The sequence below is a fragment of the Emydura macquarii genome, unplaced genomic scaffold (assembly GCF_026122565.2).
Source record: "Emydura macquarii macquarii isolate MOO-44397 ecotype Brisbane River unplaced genomic scaffold, CSIRO-AGI_Emac_v2 contig_1045, whole genome shotgun sequence".
NCBI lineage: Eukaryota > Metazoa > Chordata > Testudines > Chelidae > Emydura > Emydura macquarii.
In genome coordinates this window covers 2,460,719-2,478,512 of record NW_027131182.1, presented here as the reverse complement: position 1 = coordinate 2,478,512, position 17,794 = coordinate 2,460,719, and the positions used below count along the sequence as shown (strand labels likewise).

The 17,794-nt window shown below is 44.2% G+C and overlaps 1 protein-coding gene across 1 annotated transcript in view; it reads left to right on the top strand.

The window, feature by feature from the left end:
- The window catches only part of LOXHD1 (lipoxygenase homology PLAT domains 1), a 264,458-nt gene that overhangs the window by 132,248 nt on the left and 114,416 nt on the right, over window positions 1-17,794 (top strand). Inside the window, exons 18-19 of the mRNA XM_067545371.1 lie at window positions 7,401-7,555; window positions 11,671-11,831. Of these exons, the coding sequence (XP_067401472.1) occupies window positions 7,401-7,555; window positions 11,671-11,831 (316 nt within the window). The remainder of the gene's footprint in view (window positions 1-7,400; window positions 7,556-11,670; window positions 11,832-17,794) is intronic.

Sequence of the window (17,794 nt, the reverse complement as noted above, 5' to 3'; positions counted from 1 at the left end):
TAGTTAATATTTTCATTAATGACTTGGATAATGGAGTGGAGAGCATGCTTATAACATGTGTGGATGACACCAAGCTGGGAGGGGTTGCAAGCACTTTGGAGGAAAGGATTAGGATAAATTGGAGAACTGATCTGAAATCATTAAGATGAAATGCAATGAAATGAAAAATACTACACTTAGGAAAGGAAAATCCAATACACAAATACGAAATGGTGAATAACTGGCTAGGCAGTGGTATGGGGTCTGGGGGGTCATAGTGAATCATAGATTCAACAAGAGTCAACAGTGTGATGCTGCTGTGAAAAAGACAAATGTTATTCTGGAGTGTATTAACGGGAGTATCACGTATAAGACATGGGAGGTGATTGTCCAGCACTAGTGAGGCCCCAGCTGGAGTACTGTGGGTGCCATACTTTAAGAAAGATGTGAACAAATTGGAGAGAATCCAAAGGAGAGCAACAAAAATTGAAAGAGGGTTAGAAAATATGACCTACTAGGCAAGGTTGAAAGAATCAGGCATGTTTAAAGAAGAGAAGGCAGAAGGGAGATTTGATAACAATTTTTCAAATATGTAGAAGGCTGTTATAAATAGAATCATGGTCAATTGTTCTCCATGTCCACTGAGGATAGGACAAGACGTAATCGGCTCAGTTTGCATCAAAGGAGTTTTAGGTTGGATATTAGGAAAAAACCTTTTTTAACGCTAATGATAGTTGAGCACTGGAACAAGTCACCTAGGTTGGGTGCAGAATCCCTGTCATTGGGTTAGACAAACGCTTGTGAGGAATACTTAGACATACTTAATCCTGCCTCACCGCTGGAGGATGGATTGGATGACATCTTCCAACCCTATATTTCTATGTTTTCATAATAAAATGCTGTGAGGTCCTCAGCTGCAAGACACTACAGGGCAAAAATTATTATTGCTGCTTTTTTAGGGCTTGGGAAGAATGTAGGAGTTATCTGTATTAATGTTAGGAATGTTATACATATATCTGTGGCTTGGTGGGGTTATTGTGTTTGCTGGTTAACGGGTAACAAAGAGTTAAATCAGCTTGAGTTTGCTTTGCAGGAACCAAAACTCAGTGGCTGTCCACAGCCTCAGTAGCTGTACTCAGACAGACAATGGAGGTGATAATGCCTTTAAGGTTTACCTTCACTAATGTGAAATCAGGATCTGGCTGGTCCCACGGAGCAGGGGGAGGGGGAAATTCCAGTTTAAGGGGCTTTTAGTCAGGAACTCTCCACCGAAAAGCTAGAAAGCAGTTAGAAACCTGGTTCTCGGAGGAGACAGGGAGACAGATGTTCGGCAGAAAATCAGGCTGCAACTTGGTCCCCAGTAAAACAGGAGAAGGAGTAACAAAGCTAAATCAGGCCTTTCCAAGGCAGGCAAATGCTAAATTTAGGGTAGACGATACATGTTAAGTTTTAACCCTTTTCCTGTGTTCCTGTGGATGAATAAATCATAGCAGCACTTGCTCTGCTATAATTAAGGTTGAAACCCTCTTTCTGTTTAAAGCTCGACTGTTCTAAGTGCTGTAAAATCCATATGGTTCATAAAATTACTTTGAAGTTTGGTGTGTCTTCTGGAGACACAGGGTCTGGTTATATTTGGGGCCAGTTGACCAAGGGTTCCTGAGATACAGCTCCCAGAAAAAAACAGCTTGTCTTAAAGTTGACACGTTCTGGCAATGTTTTTTTGCTCACAGATAGAGGTCAAACCAGCATGCAGATAATCGCACCAGGGTCTAAAACACCCGAGGGTGACCACGTCAGAGTGCATGGCACTCACCGTCCCTTCGGAGGAAATCAAATAAAAACGTTATTTCAAAAAGAGCTTACTTCTCCATATAAGCACGCTAAGGCTCATGTGCTTATTTGCATGCCTAGTGGATTACAGTGAGCATGTGCAGAGGGAGGGGCTAACTATCGAGCAAAAACACATTTCCATCACAATAGCTGGGTGACTCTGAGGGTATGTTACAGTCATTAAATCTGAGCTGTGCCTCATGCTCCACGAGTTCAAATCCACCCAAGGGTGAAAATCTGAAATAATATAAGCAGGCATATTGCTCCAGTCTGCCTCTATCAAAGGGGGCTATGTGTTTTTGGTACTTGTAATCAGAATATTCAGATGGTGCAGAAAGTATTTTTGGAAAATAAAATAAACTACACAAACAAATGCTGGTTGAGAGGGGAGGGTGATTGGGGTAGAAGAGTGGGTGGCAATGGGGGAGTGGGGTTGGGGTATCAGGTTGATGGGGAGAGGATGGGAACTTAGGGGCAGTGGGAGAAGTGGGGTGGGATGCTGGGAAGGTGAACATGAGGGTGAGTGATAAAGTGACTGGGGCAGAATAGGGCGCCTGTCAGCCCTACATTCCCCTCCCATGCGTGCGCCATGGTCTGGGGCCCCTCAGCCTGTCTACATGGGTATAAGCCCCATTCCTTGCCCCCATCATGTGAGCCCTGTTCTGGAGCGGCTTGTCTATCTGGAGCATTTGAGCCTCCCTCCTTACTCCCCCATGTCAGCTGGGATATGGGAGTCCCTGACCCTGGTGGTGTCTGAGCCTCACACCTGACCCTCCCATCCATGTGAGTCAGGATCTAGGGCAGACCTGCCCCTCTGGTTGGGGAACTTAGAACAGGCCTGCTTGGAGCGTGCACCAAGAACACAGTGCTGAGATGGGATGAGGAGCTGAGAACGGGTATACTTGTCACACAGCAGAAACTCTGCAGCAGTGGGGAGGGAGGCAGGGAACATCCACTGACATCACTGGAGCAGTTCACACATCTCAGAGCTATTGTTACAGGCTGTATTCATCTCCATTGGGTATTCTCTTTCAAATGAGAACATCTCATTGAGATGAATGAGCCACTTAACACTTCTCTGAGCCTGCTGTGCTGTTGATGGATCCATAGAGGCAGAGCCCCTCCCTTCTGTTCTCCATCTAATTTCATACAGTGTTGTAAAAGCTCTGCTCTGGTTAGGGTTTGAATTATGTCACAAGGACAACTCTTCTTAAAGCTCCAGTGTGTGTAGACAGATTGTCTTGAAATTTGCTATGCCTCATGGGAGTGTAAGGTTGGGTTAGTGATCCAAATATGGGGGCATTTGAGCAAAGGGGAGTTCCTAAATTACAGCCCCAGCAAAAACAAAACAAACCACGTGCCTCCCCCAGCATTTCATTATGTTCACAACTACTAGCAATGTTGAAGTCTGAAATCCACCCTGGACAGAAATGTAAGAACGATCTGTAAACATCTGGGGAAAATCTACCTCTCTCAAGATTCTTGTTTGTTTGTTGGGTTTGTTGTTTGTTTGGGGTGGAGTTGTGTTTTTTTTTGAGAAATGTAGTCTGAGGACAGCAGAATATTCAGTAGGAGCTGCAACTATTTTTTAAAAGAAAATAAATTATGCATGCAACTGCTCACTGGGATGGGGGGGGGGTGATTAGGGGTGCAACAGTAGGAAACCGCCTGTGCCTAGGATAGCCCATCTGAAAATGCCAACGTCTGGGCAGGCTGCAAAAGGAGAGCAGATTCTCCCAGAACTGGTGGCTAAAACTGAAGTTAGATTCACCAACCAGTCACAAACAGTGCTCCTGATCACCCACGCTGGTTATCAAGAAGCTAAAACAAGAAGTTACTCAGCCCCATTTATTGCATTTCAGTCTCTGGCTCCCAATCAGCAACTAGGTCCAGTAAAGAGATCAGTTATTTAAAACTATATTCCCTTTACACAAAGTTCTCCTGATCCCCAAGGGGTCAACCACATTGCCAGTTCAATATCAGTTTGAATCTTACCCAAAATGCCACGCTGCCAGCCAATCCTTTAGTAACTAAAACTAAAGTTTATTATAAAAGGAAAGAAACAAACAAGAAGAGAAATGTTAAATGGTCAAAGCAATCAGATACATACAGATGACTTCAAAGTCCCTATATATCAGATTCTCAGTCAAATTGTGGAGTTTGCAGGCTTGTACAGTTTCACTGGTGTACATCCAGTCCCTGGATGGGTCTCATACCTTTGTTTCACAGCTTCAGACGTAGACTAGTTGATCCAGAGGTAGGAAGCAGGAATAAAGACAAGATGGAGATGGTGGTCTGCCTTTTGTGTCCCTTTGCCATGTGGCTTGTCCCTACATGACCTGAGGACTCATAGGCACAGCCCTGGCTTTTCTCCCTGGGCTCATTGTATAGGTGATGGCCTTTGATGAGTCGTTAATGCTGACACTAATCTGCCTGGGGGTTGTGGTCCAGTAACACAGCACAAGTTTTTGGATACAGATATTTTGCACATCTCTATAACTTACAGTACCAACATGATACATACACATAAACAATATTATCATACTTAGCAAATTATAACCTCTTCAATGGCACCTGACATGGCATGTCTTGTAAGAATCACTGCAATTTTGTCATATTAGTATTAAATACTATTATAAATAATCCGGACAGCGTCACAGTTAGTAATGAGGGAGAGGGATTTGGATCTATAGTGAAGGATAGAGAGTCTTATGGAGAGGGGTATAAAGAGGAATGAGTGGTAGGGGAGGGATGAGGGATTGGGGGACTTTGGTAAGTGGGGGGGCAGGGATTAGGGTGAGTGAGAGGGGAAAGAATAGGAGGGTTGATGAATGTTAGGGGCAGCAGAAGAAGTTGGGTGTTTTTAGGGGTGGAGTGAGGAGCTGTTGGCCCTGAATTCTCCCTTTCTGTGTGTGTGCTGTGATCTGGGGGAGCCCTACCCATCTGCAGGGATCTGATCCCCTCTCCCTGCCAGCTGTGTGTCCTGGGACCTGGGGGACCCAGCTCCTCTTGGGATGTGCGAGCCCCTCTCCCTGCCCCTCCATGTGAGCTGAATCTGAGGTTGCAGGGCTGAAGGTGAGACAAATGTAAACATCTTGAAATCCAGAAAATGAATAGTTAAGATACACATCACCCCTGAGGGGAGGAGCGGGGGCTGATCAGACTGTGTGTGGGAGGGGCCCAGTTTGGAGGAGTGATGAAATGGGTGGGCCAGGGACAGCTGGGGAAGCCTGCATGAAGCTGGGGCAAGAGTCTGAGCTGGGTGTGGGTAGCGGGAGTCCCAGCTCAGAGTGCAGCTCAGGTTACATAATCAGCGTAACGTGCAGATCTCCAGTAAGCTGCTGCCTGTGATCTGTGTACGCAGCACTACAGGGCAGGAGACGGCAAGGATCAATTTCTTATGTGTTAATGGCTTCTACAGGCCAGCTAATGGCTTGGTGGGATGATGGGCATCTGGAAATGTTGGTGTGGGAGATACATGTGGGGAATGGCAGGGCAGAGAGGGAGACACCACTCACCTCTCACATGCGTAAAGATATTGTAACAACCACGTAATAAAACTCTGACAGTTTTGGGACTTTGGCCATGGATGAGATCATTGCTCACTGCAAACATTTCAAAGCACGACCGTGATCCCCATTCAAGTATAACTAAATGTACAGGAGTGGGGAGGAGTACTTAAGAATCACATAGCAGCCATGTAGCCTACTGGAAAGACCATTGGGCTGGGACTATTCCTAGCTCTGCTGCTTGGTGACCTTGGGCAAGTCACTTCACTGCTCTGTGCCTCAGTTTCCCATCAGTAAAATGAGAATAATGATGTAAAGTTCTTTGAGATCTATTGATGAAAGCACTATATAAAAGCTAGGTCTCTTGATTATTTCCTAGCCACAATAACATATCACCTGCAAACCTAGGTGAGAACTACAACTGTCTAAATGACCACTAACTCCTTCAACAAATTCTGGCTTCTTTCAGCAGTGCCCCAATACTCCCACAACACACACACTGCCACTCTGCCTTTTCAGTCTAATGGACAGGTGCTACCTGCACTTGTGTTGTGCTCAAATACTGAGCCTGTTCCCCTGACAGAGGACCACACTTAGGTGCAGATCATTTCCAGTGGCTGTTGCCAGCTCCAGGGGGCAGAGTTAAGGTTACATGGATGTTTACATAACTCTGTATTTCCTGGTTTTCGGAAGTTTGAGTTTTGCTGAACTCGACATTCCAGAGGGCCACGAGCTATCACCCGGCAACCTTAACTGTGCCAACGATGTGTTTTGCCATTTAATAATACTTTGTTTGGAACAAACTACTCTCTGCCTCTGCATTTTCACACTGCTCACAGCCCCTGAAGAGGAGGCTGGAACAGGGGCCAGAGCCAGTTGGACCTGCTGAAGTAATGCAGTTGGTCAATGGGGTGGTAGATCCTGGTGATCCAGTCTAAAAGTGAGATGCAGCACGGCACTCTGCACTGAGAGAAGTGCAGGTGTAGGTCCGGCACTTGAAGGAGGTGCCCATGGGGAAGAGTGGTCAAAAGGATAACTCATCCGTGGACTGTAACCAGGCTAAATCATGGCTTTGGCCTGAGCCCCAAGCAAGCGTGCTGCCCCAGGAGCAGCGCAGGAAGCAGATTGTGACTTTGAGAGTCCTAATGTGCCTCTCCATCTCCCTCTGGCTGTGGTGGGGCACGTGATCTGCACCAGGTCTGCACCTCCCTCAGCATGCCAGTGGAGCTATGCTAGCATGCACACTGGGGGCCAGGGTCAAGGCTCTGTCTACTCCCCACCCCCTCCTGCCATGTGCACAGCAGGGGGCAATGCAGCTCTGCAGAGGCTTTATCTACTTCTGTGCTTCTACCTGTGATGGGTATCCAGGACAGGGAAGTAAGTGGATGCTTAGGTCCCTTATCCTCCTGTACAGCTACACAAGATGGGCTTCTTTGCCCCTTGATTTATCTCTCAAATGGGGATGATAATATTTACCTGCCTCACGGGGCTGCTGTAAGAACCGATTACTTTGCAAACTCTTGCAAAGTGCCGAGTTCGGTGTAGCTCAGTAGCAAGTGTGCTGTGTACAGGTGAGTGAGTGAGTTTGCGCCTCTCTTTGTGTACGTCTGAAAATCTCTTGTTTCAGTAACTGGCAGTAACTAGTTCACGCCTGGCTTCTTGAGTGTTTCCAGGTCACTCTTGGAACTGGTTGGCTGGCTTGCAAAGAATGGGAAAAATTAGAAAGGAAACCTACGGCTGGAACCTATCTTTCTAAAATGTATAAGCCTGTTTATTGGTGGTTTTGACGTCTTTTAGCCTTCAAGTTCTTTCTAAAGTTCGCAACCAACTTTCCCTTTTGAATGATTTGGTAATATACAAGAAAGTGGAACCTGGACTGTTATTTACACTTTTGCGGGGTTTCCCTTTTTTCTGACCTGACTTGCAGCATTAGTAAAGTAAAAGTCAAATACAGCAGCAAAATTGCCGACTGAAAGCTTCAGCTGCGAATTGGAATGCTTGGGAATGGATTGTGGAAAATGAAGTCAATTTCAATTACAATCAATTGCATTGCTGAACATTGCTGAATTTGTGCCCTCGCAGTGATAAAATACCGGGTGACTGTTTGCACTGGGACGGTAAGCGGAAGCGGGACAGACGCCAACGTCTTCGTCAACCTCATTGGCAACCAGGGAGATACTGGGGAACGTATCCTCTTCAACAGCATAAACACCATGAATAAATTTGAGAAAGGCAGTGTAAGTTGGCACCATGGCCCCTTAAACCTGTCTGAACATGCTGATTAAAATGTGTGTTGATTGGCAGCTAGCTGAGATAATGCTGGGTCCTTTGGGAATGGGGTTCGTAGGACTGTTTAAAACATTGTGGATGCTATCTTGATATCACAGGAACTACATGGTGCATTGAGGGATAGGATCAGCTGCAACCTCCTGGAGACAATGGGGGTTCGTGAAAATCACATGCATAGCAGAGGTGACCTGATTGGTTTTGAGTGGAGACAGGGTTAGGTGAGGAGGATGGGGAGAGGGAAGAGTGTCCTTTGCTTGACGATGGATGGATGTGTATTGTCCAGTCACACCAGAAGAAAGACTGGAAGCAATGGATGTGATTTCATTAGGCTGTATTTTTATTCACTTAAAATAGCTGAGCGTACCTGATAACAAATTGTACAGTGCAGGTCGTCATCCTTTCCTTAAACATTTCCACATGATCCCCAACTAGGTCCCAGCTATCCTGCTGCTGGGACCCTGCTGCCCTCCTCTCATAAGAAGGGTAAGGGGGTTATAAAAGTAGGGGGGTCCAGCTCCCCTGTATGAGACGTAGAAACCCCACCCCCCCGTCACGCAGCTCTTTAAGGGACATTTTCCTTCAAATCCTTTTCCAGTCCATTTTTTCTGATACCATGTCCCTTCCGTACTGAGTATCTGCACTGGACATCCACCACAAGTTTTACATGTTAAGTTGCAACATTATACCCTAACCCCCTGCTCCAGCCCACATGGTCTCAGATCTTCTGGGGGAAGGTGAAAAAACCCAACTTGCCTTGGCCAATCTGGTGGTGAGAAAAACCTTCTTTTCCAGCCCCCCCAAGGAAAAAGGCAACTAGTGTAATGCCCACAACAGGTAAGGAGAGGACCCAATCCTTTTGTCATGTTCACGAGCAGGTGAGCGCTGCCAGTTCAATGCCAGCAAAAGAGAGCCTCTCTGGAACTACGTGGGGTAAAAATACCACTGACCCCCATTCTTCTGGTCAGCAGGAGGGGCAGAGCAGTTACTTTCTCCTTACCTGGCCCCAACTGCTTCCTGCCTTTCTTGTCCATCCCTGTAAACTTTCCCCAGCCTCCTCACCCATTATAAGAGAGTCCTTAAAGGAGCTTAAATGCCCCTTTTCTTCCAGCTAGTTGGACAAAAACCCGCCGCATGGAAGGCTGCGGTGAGCATATTTACAGCATCCTGTAGAGAAGGGACTCTTGTTTTGGTCCCTAGGCTGAACTTTGACTGTTGTGATGGCTTCCTGGGGAGGAAGAACTCTAAGAAACTCATCAGTCTTCCAGGAGTCCTCAGTCCTCATCAGTCCTCAAAGAAAGACAGACTTCCCCCATGATCTGATACCGGGAAGAGCAGGGTATTTGGGCAGGGGGGAGAAGAGCAGAACGTTGCAGGTGAAAATCAGAAATTCATTCTAAAGCCAGAAGGAACCATAGTGATCATCTCGTCTGACCTCCTGAATAGCACAGGCCATAGGACTTCCCTGAATTAATTGCTGTTTGAGCTAGAGCAGATCTTTTAGACAAATATCCCATCTTGATTTAAAAATTGCCAATAATGGAGAATCCACCACAACCCTCGGTAAGTTGTTCCAATAGTTAATTACCTTTCCTGTTAAAATTTGAACCTTATTTCTTCAATAAAATGTTCCCTCTGTGTTTCATTCTCATTTCCGCCCCCCTCCTTCTGGTGCACCCAATTTTCACGTGTTATTCATACAATTATTTTCATGTCAAAATGTTGTGTGTTGGCCTGTCCTCCCTGGAGAAGGGGGAAATGGACCGGGATGGAGACTGTGCACTGATTCTGTGGAAAGCGTGGACTAATAGAAAGGCTTAACTGTAGCTGAGGCCATTGCAGCATTAATAACCAAATAATGCACTGATCTGACCCCTGTGGTCAACCTACTTAATATGCATTCAGTTGTGCCTGACACTTGGGATTTATGGTTTTCAGTTTAAGGTGCTAAAACCCAGGCATGCATCTCCAAGGGAGGAATTTGATAGTCTGATCGCAGAATCACTAAAATTCCCCATTTGTATGTGGATTTTTTTCAAAGTCATTTTTAATTAAAAATTGTAAGATGCAAGAAAATGCGGATAAGAAAGGTGAGATTTTTCAAAATTGGCCATTTAAATTGTGACTGCGAAATATACATTCACAGATGGGACCTGATTTTACATTTCCAGAGCTTCCAAACTCCCACTGAAGTTCTTAGAAGTCACAAGGAGTTTGGGGGTTCCCGGAATGCAGGACTGAGCCCTTATTGTGTCAACAAAACCTGTATTTGTGCACACAGTTGGCATTTGCATGACAGGATGGGTAGCTGTGCTTGAAAACTGCATATGCAATTGCACATTTACTCATGCATATGTGCACTACAGTGTAACAATTTTTTTTGAACTGGAGGAAAAGTTACCTCTTACCAAATGATAGCAAAGGAAGTCTCTTTTTAATATTAGTTTGGAAAGGTGTTTCTCTGATGTTCCAAAATAAGCATCATCCTCATCATCTTGGTTCATTTCAGACAGAAACATATTTTAAACACAGATAATCACTAGTTTCTGACTTCTGAAAATGAGTTATTTGGCAATTTGCATGAAATAATCAGTAGGTAATAGCAAAAATAAACTTTAGAAATCCTGCTCGTACTGTAGTTGATTAATAGCAGCCAGACTATATAAACCAATCTGGGATCCATTAATGAATAATTGTTCTTTTGGCAGGGTGAACTGAAAGCTGGTGAGTGAAACAGAAAGATATGCAGGGCTTAACTCTGACCAAACAGAACTTGTCCATTCAAAAAAATCCACTACTTTAAATCAATTTTACTAATCAATCAATTAAAATAAATGTAGTTAAACCAGTGCAAACCTCTAATCTAGATGCAATTAAACCAGTTTAACCCTTGCTTATATTAGTTTAGCTCAAGTGGGTAGTTTAGTGATGCAAGCTAAACTGATAGCAAGGGTTAAATCAATTTAGTTCATCTACGCTAGGGATGCACTGGTGTAACTTCATTGACTTAATGGAGTTGCACATTACATTATACCAGTGTGTGGTAAGTAAGCTCAGAATCAGGCCCAGTATAGCCAACTTCATTAAGCCGGGTTGAACCTGCTAGGTTCTGATCAGTGAATAGATATTTATGGGTCTAATCCTGCAACCCTTTATTACATGAGTAATTTTTGCTCACACAAGCACACCCATTATTTATAACATCTACAAGTTGAGTAGTATGTCTTTGTTGCCTTTCTTTAAAGGACAGTTTTGTTGAAGTCTTTAAAACATTTTTTAAAGTAGTGGCTGATATTTTTGTAATGATCGTTCTTGGTTGGGAACATTTTTCACCCTCCCAACCCTCTCTCTGAGCATTAATGAAGACATACCACCACCAGGAGCATCTTTGTGCTTTCGGTAAACAGAGGAGACAAATGCAGCACAGCACTATGTTCCCTCCAATTTTCTCCTGCCTAACAAGGCTGTAACGCAAGGGACACCTGTAATTGCATCAGGAGCATGGTAAACCACAGTGGTCCTCTCAGTGTATATGTCTATCTAAGGTACTTATAAGGTCCCTATTACTGGAGTATCTGAACACCTCACAATCTTTAAGTCTATTTCTCTTCACACTGCCCCTCTGGGGTAAGGAAGTGCCATCCCAGTTTCAAGTTGGAGAACTGAGGCACAGAGGGACTAAGTGATTTACCTAAGCTCACCCAGGAGGTCTGAGGCAGAGCAGAAAACTGAGACTCGGTTTCCCATGTCCCAGGCCAACACCCTTGCGACTGGGCCATCCTTCCTCCCTACTAGGGTGAGGTATGAGTCTATGGGTGGGACATTTAAAGCACCCAGAAGATCTGGCTGCCATTGCTTAATAAATTCCCCCCTATGAGTCTAGCACAGATGTTCAAACTCATTATTTGGTATATTAACTTAAACTTAATCCATTCACCTGCTTCTAGAGGATCTTCTACCTCCTGCAGCTCTGGGATTGGTTTGATTGCAGTAATAAATGCTTGTGTTTCATTTTGTTCTCAGGAGAAATATTGCCTAATCTTGTTTCTTTTTCTCTCTGCCAAAGGCTGATGAGTTCTACATTGAAGCTGTGAACCTGAAGCAGGTGAGGAGGGTGAGGATAGGGCATGATGGCAAAGGAGGAAGCAGTGGCTGGTACCTTGACAAAGTGCTAGTGAGGGAAGAAGGGCGGCCAGAAAGTCAGGCTGTGGAATTCCCATGTTACAGGTACTGGAAATGATGCTCTCAAATTATGCATTTGTTGATTGATTTGTCACACTTTCAAGAGCCTAATTACTGTTCCAGGGCTGGAGTTTTCTGAGTTCATCTAAATTCTGCCAGATAATCTTTTTCTTGGCCTGAAAGCAAAATGTGTGGATTGGGAGATTAAGTATAATATTACCCTCTCCTACTAAATAGGCAGCAATCAGAAGAATAAACTTTACAGTGATTAACCCAGTGGTGCTGAGGATTTCCCAGAGACAAAATGCAACCCTCCAGTGATGAATCCAACGTTAATGCTACCTCCTGCTGCAGTTACTCATTGTTACTGCAGCCTCCTAGTTTTGCGGCAGATGTGGGGCCTTGTTCTGCCCTCACATGCCTGGCCCATGATCCCGAGACCCATAGCACGCGAGTCTCTTGTTGGTAGTATGCAAAACTGAGAAGTTGCTGTCATGAAAATTCACCACCTGAAGGACGTGCACGTTGCACAGAGGAGGGTGGGAATCGCAGAGAAAAGGGCCGTGACTCTGCCACCCAGGCGAGTTACAAATGTATTCTTCTCTTTCCTCAGACAACAAGTGGCCGAAAAGAAGGTGCTGAAGCTTCTCCTGGGGAAGCTATACCTAGCACTCATTTTCACATCATACATACAAGTGCTAACCAGTATATGCCTCAACAGGCAGAGTGCAAATTGTCAATAGCTTGGTGAAAACACAAAAGACATAGCCTTAACACAGAGTCCTGGGTCTTTCAAATCCAACCTTTCTTTGCAGAGGACTTCATGCTTTGCAGAGTGAATTCCATTGAATAACAATGAATACCTGTTTTTAAAAAAATAAAGTGCTCTCTTCCTGCAGGACTGGTAGAATTTTATAGAATAATATGCTTATTCTCAAATTACCAACAAAAAGCAACTGAGTCTGATTCTGATCTCATGTGAATATAAATCAGCAGTTATTCCACTGAAGTCAGTGTAAAACAATGTGACCTCAGAATTAGACCCACTGAATTACTAAACAGAGAGCAGAGCAAACTTGCCTGTGATGTAGAATTTGACATTAGATGCATTATGGAAAGTGGGCAAGTTTCCAAATTATAACCCCCCTTTTAACCCATCATGTTATGATTTTGCCACCTTTTAAAACCCATTTAGTTAGCTAACTGACAACCAGACAGGCAACCACACAGGCTTTGACTTGGACATGAAGGATCCACATTGAGAACTGTTATGCTGAGCATCATCAGAGATCCCCACAAGTCTAGCCAAGTTATACATCCAGCTCTCATTAATGGCTACTTCGGAATAACCTCATGACTGAAGCCACTTAATGAATGGCCTTCATCCACCTTTAAAAGCTTTTAACAATAATAAACTTGGGGTGAAGATCCTGTCCTGCTATGGTTACACTAAAGCACTTGGCACACCATCCAGTTGTGGAAGAAAAGATATCACTGACCATTAAAAACAACAGATGGGAAATTAAGACTTGACCCTCTAGAATATCCAGCTTTCACATTCAGCCTTCACGCCATGAATCGTTGGATTCTGCTACCTGTGTGTTTTCCATGGTCTGTTGTCCAAGTGAGACCATTGTCACTCACCGTGGCTTGTTTTTCTCTCCTCGTGCCACTCACATGACCGACAGAGTGGGATGTGTAGAGCACAGTTCCTGCCACTGCCTCTGGTGCCTGTGTCTTCTGCCGGCTCATGAGAAAGTGGAGCAGAATGACAGTCTACAAGTTCTCGTTTTGGAGGCTGGAGATGTCTGAAGGCAAAGGTGCTCATCCACTGCATCCTCCATAGGAATGAATAAACTTGTCCATGACCCACAGTGTTTGGAGGCTTCCACTCCTGTTGGCCAGGGACAGCTCCAGTTCCCTTGCTGCTCTAGATATCATTCAGAGGGGCCTGCTCCTCCAGGATATATATATATTTATAGAAATGTGGCTAGGAGGAGCTGCCCTTCCGTAGTAAGCCAAAGCAAGCAAGTGGTAGTGAGCGGTTAGAGATGACATATCAGAAAGGCTGCGGGAAACATGTCTCAGTCAATCTGTTGCTAGCTGGTGGATATGCTGTTGTGCCCATCACCCTTCCCTTCTGCAGCCTGATCCCCTTCTGTTGTTACATATAGCACACTGAAAAAGTCCAGGGGAAATAGTTTTCTTTCTGCTGTGTCCTGTTTTCTAGGGCTGGTCCAAGCTTCTGCAATGATCTGCCACAACCAGAGGACGAAATACCTTCTCCCAACAGGAACAGATCATACTGGGGCAGAAAATGCCAGACAATTCTTATCCCCACAGAGCTGGATGCACTGAGATATGGGAAATAATTCCATTGTGAGGTGCTGGTTACACAGCTCTCATGATGTCTGGTGCCACAAGGATACCAGCAGAGATTTCCCTTCCATGTAACTCGCTAAAGTCTGTTTTGTTCCTCTCATTTATATGTGTATACACGGGGCTAAGAGATTTTTTTTTTTAATTTAAAAACTTTCAACAATAAGCATTTATGTAGCACTGTAGGAACATCCACTAATTAAATCACAGCTGCCCTACAACGAGTATTAGCAAACTGAGGTACAGAGAAGCTAAATGAATTAACAGAGAGTCTGTGGCAAAGCCAGGAATAGAATCCTGGAGTAATGTCTCCCACTCCTGTGCTTTAAACTACTAAAATAGTTGCTGTAAAGCGAACGTAATGGCTTGTAGTTATTCTCAGAGTCAGTGTGTTTAAAATGTTCCTTTGGATTACATTTCCAAGAAATAAGCTCTGTGTAAGCTTGAAAGCTGGTCTCTCTGACCAACAGAAGATAATACCTCACCCATCTTGTCTCTCTAATATCTGAGTGTTCTTTACAGAACACTAGCTCATCATTCAGATGTCTTGAAAGCCTTTATGACTTTCTGACATTAGAATAATTCAGATTTTTTCAAAGTGAATCACTGAACCATTCAGTGCAATGACTGAAGCCATCTGTACATTATAAGGACCTTACTGCTTGGGTGCTATAAACAAATAATGCTAAGAAGAGAAGGGATAGGTGAAAGGATTGAATAAAATAAGAACCACCTTTCCCACCCAAGCCTACTTTGAGGATCAAAGCTTAAGTTTTTTATTTTTCACTTTCACCTAGCGGCTCCGTGCAAGGCCAGGAACAGAATATTACATCCGGTAAGAGAGGCTGCTTTCATAATATCCCAGGCAGAAATGAACTAGAAATCAAAGACAGCCAATCTCATGTTAGGCCAGATCCTCAGCTGGTGTAAATCATTATACTACCATTGAAAACATTTTATACCAGCTATGTCTAGTTTAGCTTTTCAGACCCAAGAAATCTGAGTATTTGTGATGAGCTTTGGATAAGCGTCCAAACCTGACCCGAATCTTTGAACTTGTTGTGGTTTTCACGTCACTGTGTGGTTTGTAAATATTTGTGTAACACTGGATTACAGAACATCATTTTAGTCCCTAGTGTCTGATACTGTGTATGCAGCTTGGAGTGGTAGCAGTGTGAGGTATGTGTACAGTAGACATATCTAGACAGATATATATAAACTACCTAGGGATTATTGATGATTTTACATTGCAGACGAAGTGCTTCTAAAGCACTTTGTACAACAAGTACTTTGGCTGTTAAGTTGAATGAATTCTATTTTAAATGGTCTGATGTGTTTAGAATGGTTTGATCCATTCATGCCTTGTGTATATATAGAGAGAGCATAGCTGACATCATTCTAAACCTTGTTCATTATAATAGAGTTCTTTTGTCCCTCTGAATTTTTGCAAAGCCAGCTGCTGAGCATGGCAGCCCAGAACTTGATTTGCAAGGAACAAATATGTAGATACAAGTGCTTTATGACATTTCCATTGTGATTTAGTGAAACAATGTTAGCAGCACATTCTGAAGAAAAGGAGAAACAAGAATGTGGTGCTAATCAAAATCACTCATGTATCATTATTTACACGTCTTCATCTTGCTCTGCCTGAGGGGATGGTGTCTGGCCACAGTCTGCTATTCTCTTGGCTAACATAAGATCGGGCAGTGGTAGCGCCTTAAGCCATGTCTATTGGTGATCAATCCCCATCTTTTCACCAGCCTGCAGCAAGCTTTCCACACCTTATTTAAACTCCTCTTTGCCTCTTTGTCAGTAACCCCTGGTAAAAAGCAAAGCTCTTTTCCAGAGAAAATTCTTCCTTCATGAGTTTCCTTTTGGTTCTCCCTTCTCTGCCAAGGAAGCAGGTAATATTTGCCCTTCTGCACCCAAAGCTCTGTTTCTTAGGGAAGACATTTTCATTCTCTCACCTGGGCTGAGGAGCTGTCCTTGGACTCACTCCGTATTGGGTGATTGCACCAGCAGCAGTGAAGGATACAAAAACAACAACATATACACCAGCAACAGAAGAAGCAGCTTCCAAGATGACTGAAGCTAGATTAGCACAAGCAGCAGCTGGCATTGGGGTGGGCAGAAATTAAGTTCCATTTTCTGGGGACCCCCATTTAAGTTTTATGCATGCAGAGGCGTCTTGACTCTTGTGGTGACTTAATCCCCTAGTCGTTGGATACCTGTCCAAGGATGGGACCTCAGAACCAACATCAAGGACTGCACGATACACAGGTACTAAGGATCAGTTACAAAAGGTAAAAAAACCCCAGACCAATGACTAATACAAAGACTTCCTTCCTTAAGACACATGTCTTGATACGTTCTTCATGTGTCCTCTGTACACTCCACACTTGGCACCAATGCTTTACATCAATCTCTCATTCTCCAGCACAGAGAGCTGTTCTTCTATATTCCTAGAGTCCCTCTCACTCACCACTGAGGGTGAATATCACACCTGATGACCTACCACACTGTTAAATTGATGTTTCTTCATGCTGATATAATTACCTCTAAATCTCTTCAAAGTGCCTGCACTTGGCCACGTGTTTTACAGAGCGAAAGGGAAGAATACTGGGTAGATTACATACCCGACAACCAACACAAGTTTAGTGGGGAGACTGGGGTGAGAGGGATGGCATTCCACGTGTCTCTCTTCTGCATGCTGCCGTGCGCTCAGTGTTATTGCAAAATCCTGGTACTACTTCATGTTCCCCCTTAAGAATTCCGGGCTGAAGCATATTCCTGGTGCTGTTGCCAACCCTGAGTTCTGCTTCGGTTTTGGTGTTCCTGCATTCTGCTGTTTCTTCCACACAGCACCTGTGCTGATATTGTTTCTGTGCGCAGGCGTGGGCAGAGGGAGGAGAGTCTAACTCTTTTTTTTCAGAGAGAGGAAATTAGAACCTGACAAATTTAACAAAAAACAAACAAACAAACAAAAACAATTTGCAAAACTGGCGAGAAAGGGAGTTGGTGGCTCAGAGGCTCTGGAGACCTTCACCTCTCGGTCACCATTGAAACCCGATGCGTAGTGACTTTGGAGGTGTCACAGTTTGGCTGTCTGGCCTATGAGAAATGAGAAGATGATCTCATTCCAATTGTTAGTGGATGTTTGTCCACACACCAAAACCACTGCCACAATCAGCTCTAATTGGCTTCCCTGTTGGCAGTCTCAGCAGCATGGCCAAAGATTGAATAGGACATGGAAACTGAACTCCCTTCTCCCTTCGTGTGATGGGTAAGGATGGAGCACGTTGATGGAGGACAGCATGGGGAAGCTTGCACTGCTTCTGTGCTGCACGTGTTCAGTGGATAAAGAGGACTTCATCCTCCAGGGCTGTCAATCTGGCACCTCTCAACAGCACTCTCTTCCCTTTGAAAAGTGCTTTATACAATCCCATTTATTTCTTTGGGGCGTCCCCCCTTTTTTGGTTTGGAAATCATTATCAAACTCCTTTCTCTAACAGGGTTTTAAATAATCTCAGTGAAGTGTCCAAACCTGCTTACTTGTTCTTTGTTCACCCCAACTGGTTCAAAACAGTACTTTTAGCTGCAGGATGAAGCAGAACAAAACAATGAACTGG